Genomic DNA, 6,000 nt, shown 5'->3' on the forward strand with positions numbered 1-6,000 from the left:
TGGTGGGCATCTTTCTTGTCACTAGATTTGGTGAATGCACAGCTGCAGGTACTTCTCCAGTGCTTTAAGATGCCAGCTGTAGATTGCCAAAGTCTGTGTACAATCCGAGGAATGCAGATGGCCTAACCATGAACTGCATTCTCTGTCTCTCCTTTGTTGTTAATTTATGCATTCCACAAACATACCTCGTCATTTTGAATTGTTCCAGTTTCTTCCTCTTTGCCTGTATAGTGCTGAGGATCGTGCATATGCTGCCTGAGAGAGTGGTGATGGCAGGTTCAAAAGAGGCATTCACAAAGGAGTTGAATGAATATCAGAAAAGGGAGAATATGCAGTGGAGAGCTGAAGAAAGGCACTAGGTGAAATGCTTATTTTGGAGAGCCAGCAGATACCCTGGGCTGAATGGCCTCTTTCTGCAATGAAACAACTCTGGAGTGTTTGGTTTAGATTAGATTAGATTAGATTACTTACAGTGTGGAAACAGGCCCTTCGGCCCAACAAGTCCACACCGACCCGCCGAAGCGTAACCCACCCATACCCCTACATTTACCCCTTTACCTAACACTACGGGCAATTTAGCATGGCCAATTCACCTGACTTGCACATCTTTGGACTGTGGGAGGAAACCGGAGCCCCCGGAGGAAACCCACGCAGACACAACATTATCCCTGATCATAATAAGGTAAAAACTGGGAGCAGAAGTAGGCAGTTCAGTCCCTGAAGCTTGCTCTACCATTTAATATGATCCTCCCTCAACACATCTCAGCCTCAACTCATTTTCCCATAACCACAAGAAACGAGAACAGGAGTAGGCCGTTCAGTCCCTCAAGCCTACTCCAGCTTTCAGTAGGATCATGGCTGATCTGGCATTCCTCTTGTCCATTTCCCGGCCCTTTCCCCATAAATTGCCTGCTTCTCATAAGTCTTTAAACTGTGACTAATTTAAAACCTGTCAACTTATTACATTTGTTAAGTATCAACTGTGTTCTATGGTAGTGAATTCCACAGATTCACAACCTTTTTGAGAGTAGTCACTTCTCCTCTGTTTTGTATCTGCTACCCTCTATCCTAAAGCTTGTTCTAGGTAGCCCCACATGAGGAACTGTCGTCTTGGTCTACTTTACCAATCCCCTTTAGCATCCTGTACACATCAATTTGATCTCCTCTCATTCTTCTAAGCTCTAGTGACTATTGGCCTAAACAGCTTACCATCAGTTGACATCCTCATTTACACCCTGACAATGCTTGCATAAAATTCAGAGTAAAACACAATTCCATTAACTCTTTCCCAAAAACTGAAATCACTCCTGTTCTGAAGGGTCACTGGATTCAATGTTAACTGTGCTTTCTCTCCACAGATGCTGCCAGACCTGCTGAGTTTTTTCCAGCAACTTTAGTTTTTGTTTCAGATTTGCAGAATACACAGTTCTTTGTTTTAATTCTTTATCGTTTAACCCTCTCCAGAAAGTAGTGAGGTTGGCTGTTTGACAGTCAGTGTAACAACTGAGATTGATTGATTTGTTGTTTGCTTCACTGTGTGTGAAGGTCTGTAGAACAGAGGCAGGCGGATAGAATCGAGGCAGGTCAGCTAAGATCCCATTGAGTGGAGGGGCAGGCTCAAAGGTGCTGAGTGAGTAATTTTTGGCTGCTCCTATTCAACAGGAAATGTTAGTTGTGTTTAACTTGAATCTGTCTCCTCCACAGATCCAGTAGTGAAAGACCAGGTGCGAATGGGTTCCACAGCGAGTATGTCCTCCAGTAGCACCCCAGTCAGCTCTGCCAGTCTGATGTCAGGTAAGCAAATTCACCCATTGACTTTGAAACGTGAAAGGACCAGACTAATGCTCTGGGGACATTACCTTCCAATTCTTAGACTGTAGATTACAGCACCTAGAGTGCCGATCCAAGCAAATGGTAAAGGTGATGAGTGTTTCTGCTTCCACCACTTTTCAGATCTCCATCCTCCTCTGGGTGAGAACTTTCTCCACCAGTTCCCCCAAATCATCTTCCCAATGAATTCAAATCTGTGAACTCTGGTTATTGACATCACCACTAATGAAAATAAACTTTCCTAAACTTTCTATCTAAACCCTCTCTGTTCCAAAGAAACCAACTCGGCAAATCCAATCTTTCCTCATCACTAAAATTCTCTGTTCTGGCAATATCCTCTAAATCCACTTACAGATGTGCACACATCTGTGGCTACATCTTTGATATAATTAACACTGTACATAGTATTCCAGCTGTGGTCTAACCACTGTTTCTTACTTGCAGCTCGAGCAAAAACTTTGTGCTGTTATAGTTGGCCATGTCTGAAAAAAGTAAAGTATCTTTTAAACCTCCTTCACCATCTCATCCTTCCTCAGGTAGAGGGCCCTAGTCAGCCCCCTTCCACTCGGACGTTGGGACCAGATTGGTTTAGGTGGAGCTCATCCCAATTTTTCAGTTCCCTCCTGTCCCAAGATCGATGCCACTGCCCCACAAAGATAAACCCCACACCACACCTTTAGCCATGTTTTACTTCCTTAATTTTGATATTTCTATGCCAATTTGCACTTGGATTGGATAAGAATTCAGAGAATACAACCGTTCAGGTCCTGTTCTTTAATTTTGTAATGAATTCCTAATAATACCAAAACTCTTGTCTATGTTGTTGGTCCCAATGTGACTGCAATATCTGAATCCTCCTCTCCCACTCCAATCTCCTTTCAAGCCAGTTGAAGAAATGCTATACCTTGTCAGGCACTACACCATATGGGACTCTCAATCCTGCTGACAAAAGGATACTCTTCGTCTCTCTAATTATCGAATTTCCTACCACTGTCACATTTGTTTTAGCCCTCCCCACATGAATGGCCTCCTGTCCCCCAGTGCCATGCTCCGTTTGACCATTCTCTGTACAGTCCTTTTCCCTCACCTGCTGGGGCTCCTTTAGCACTACCTCCTGAATCACTCGCAGTCACACTCTCCTGTCCCTGACCACTGCTGAAATGTGAAGAACTTAACTTCAAGGTGACTGCCTCCTGACACACAGCACCCAGGTAACTGTCCCCCTCTCTGCGTCACAGTGTTCAAAGCTCAGATTCCATCTCATCATCTTGGAGCTGGAGTTCCTCAAACAACCAACACTTGCTGCAGATGTGGTCACTGTGAACTACAATGGAGTTCACCAGCTCCCACATCATGCAAGTACAGCACATGGCCTGGCCAGACACGGCGGCACGGTGGCACAGTGGTTAGCACTGCTGCCTCACAGCGCCTGAGACCCGGGTTCAGTTCCCGCCTCAGGCGACTGACTGTGTGGAGTTTGCACATTCTCCCCGTGTCTGCGTGGGTTTCCTCTGGGTGCTCCGGTTTCCTCCCACAGTCCAAAGATGTGCAGGTCAGGTGAATTGGCCATGCTAAATTGCCCATAGTGTTAGGTAAGGGGTAAATGTAGGGGTTTGGGTGGGTTGCGCTTCAGCGGGTCGGTGTGGACTGTTGGGCCGAAGGGCCTGTTTCCACACTGTAATGTAATCTAATCTAATCTAATTTATATTTAAATTTCCCACCAGTCTCTAGTTTTTAATCTGTAAAATATTTCTCCGATTTACTTTAATCTGAAAGCAACAGAAACTTCCAGTTCCAAATAGTTGTCAAATAATTAATAAATGATACTAAAGCAAGCAGTGTGTCTGCTGACTGTTAGAAAGAGCTATTCAATGTAACCCTCTCCCCTGCCCATTCCTTACAGCATTCCTTGCTCATACTTCTCCAGGAAAACCATTTGCAGTTTCCGCTGTTGGAAGTTTTTATTGAAGCAGCTTCCCGTGCCCTTTCAGGCAGTGCTTTCCAAATCACAATGACCTGCTACCACACAAAAAAAATTCTCCTGACTCATTGGTTGCTCTTTTGCCCGTTGTGTAACCTCTCCCTCTGGTTACCGACCTTCCTCTGGGTGGAGATCTTTTATTTCTTATTTATTCTATTAAGACCTCCTCAAACGTAACATTAAACAACATGATTCAGCCCTTGTAATACATGCTGTTTCTCCCTGTTCAGTTCATATTAATGCAAAGAGTTGGCTAGTGTGTTGTTCATGATAAATGTTAACTCATGACATTAGACTAATTGGTTTCACCTTTCCCAGTGTCTCTTTCTTACCCCTTTTTAAATGACTTGTTCATTCAGAATGTCTCCTGATGACTCATTGCCAGTCCAGTCTGTGTCGCAGCATGAACCTGTCACATTTATAGGATTGCAGAGCATTTCAAGGTGCTTTAGTGAACACTGTTCTCTCAGCCTTCCTGTCCTTGTCCCTGCCACAGAGATGTCTCATGCAGGAAACAGGATGGAGGGTCACAGTCCAAATCAGTAGCCTTCAAAAGATTCCTGTTAATTCTCACGTAGGGAAAAAATATATTTTCTTCAAATGTATTCCCCAACCTTTCCTTCTCAACATGTTCCTCTCATCGCTTTTACCTATAACCCTGCAATCATCACCACGTTTACAATAAAACTACTGTGTTCACCGACAGACCCGTCCCTCTCACCGACAGACCCGCCGCAATAGCCTCGCTCGCCGACAGACAGACCACTCATCCATGCTCGCCAACAGCATCGCTGCACTCACATGCTCATCAACAGACTCACCGCCCCCACTGCTCTCCCTGCGTTCACCGACGTCCCTGCACGCTCACAACATCCCTGCCGCTCTCACCGACAGCCATGCTGCTCTCACCACACTCACCGACAGCCTCTGCGCTCACGGACAGCCTGGCCGCCCTCAGCGACGGCCCCACTACTCTCGCCGTGCCCACGAACAGCCCAGCCACGCTCACCGCCTTCAACAATGCCGACCTGTGTCTGTGCTAGAAGTTGAATTAAGTTGAAAATGTGTTGCCAGGTTCTGCCCAACTGGGTTCTGAGAGCTCTGAAAGTTGCTGTGATTCTTGTCCAAAGCCTAACTGCCTTTTTTTCCTGCCCTCTGCTATCCCTGTTCCTCTTCCTGCAGGTATAATCTCGATGCCCACCTCACAGCCCTTGGGTCCTCTTGCTGGATCGCCAGTCATGTCTTCACCCAGCACTTTGGGGCCACCAGTTCCAGCTGCAGCCGGAGCACAGCCTTGACCCTTGATGCCTGGCTCTTGACTTTGCCTGAAGCACTGAGGGCCTTGCCACACCATCACCGTAACCCCTCCTCCCTCCTCCTCCTCCTCCTGGTCTGTGCATTTCCTGGAGGAGCCAGGAGGCAGGCCAGAGACTCTGCTCCAATCGTTTGTGGATCCTTAACACATTCATTTTTGTTCAGTGCAAAAACAAAATGACAAACACCTGCAAAATGAATACTATTTAGGTTTGCAGACTGTTAATGGCATTGGTTTTCTGTGTAATTAACTGCTGGACTGCAGAGACCTCCTGTCCTGTCCTGTCACGGTCAGCAACGTAGCGGCTCTCTTTTTGTGACACTAGGTTTTTAGAATACCCAGCCTCTGTTATTGCAGAGCGCTATGGAGAAAAAAAAACAAAAAAAAAGGTTTATTTTATATGTTCGTTACAACCCAGCCCTGAAACTATTGGTGCGCTTACTGAAACTGATGCTTGAGCAGGACTAGACATTAGTTGAGACTTTACTCCCCACACCCCCCACCCCCACTGTGAGAGGATCAGTGAGGGGGATTTACACACGAGCTTCATGGTATTTAAACTCCTTTAAGTGTTATAATGAGAACCCTTCCCTCTACCAGCACCTCTTACCAATCTCAAGATGATGATAATAAAAGGAATACATTTTTCTGATATTGTATTGCTGTGAACTGTTTTTATTTTAATTTGCTCTTTCACAGGATGTTGTGGGCATTATTATCTGCACCAGAATCGAATGCCCATTTGTAACTACCCTGGAGAAGGTGTTTAGTAAATCTGAGCCCCCATGCTGTAGGTAGCCCCACACTGCAGTTCATTAGGGAATTCTAGGATTTTGACACAGCGACAGTGAAGGAATGGCAATATATTTCTACA

The 6,000-nt window shown here is 45.6% G+C and overlaps 1 protein-coding gene across 6 annotated transcripts in view; it reads left to right on the forward strand.

Moving 5' to 3' along the window:
- Positions 1–5,778, forward strand: part of zgc:86598 (STKc_CK2_alpha domain-containing protein) — an 83,102-nt gene extending 77,324 nt beyond the window's left edge. For all 6 annotated transcript variants that reach the window (XM_043690952.1, XM_043690958.1, XM_043690955.1 and 3 more), the window contains 2 exons: positions 1,705–1,794; positions 4,994–5,778. In XM_043690952.1, coding sequence (XP_043546887.1) covers positions 1,705–1,794; positions 4,994–5,109 — 206 coding nt within the window. In that variant the 3' untranslated portion in view covers positions 5,110–5,778. The remainder of the gene's footprint in view (positions 1–1,704; positions 1,795–4,993) is intronic.
- The last annotated feature ends 222 nt before the right edge of the window (positions 5,779–6,000 follow it).

Source organism: Chiloscyllium plagiosum, chromosome 5, assembly GCF_004010195.1.
Source record: "Chiloscyllium plagiosum isolate BGI_BamShark_2017 chromosome 5, ASM401019v2, whole genome shotgun sequence".
In the NCBI taxonomy this organism is placed as follows: Eukaryota; Metazoa; Chordata; class Chondrichthyes; order Orectolobiformes; family Hemiscylliidae; genus Chiloscyllium; species Chiloscyllium plagiosum.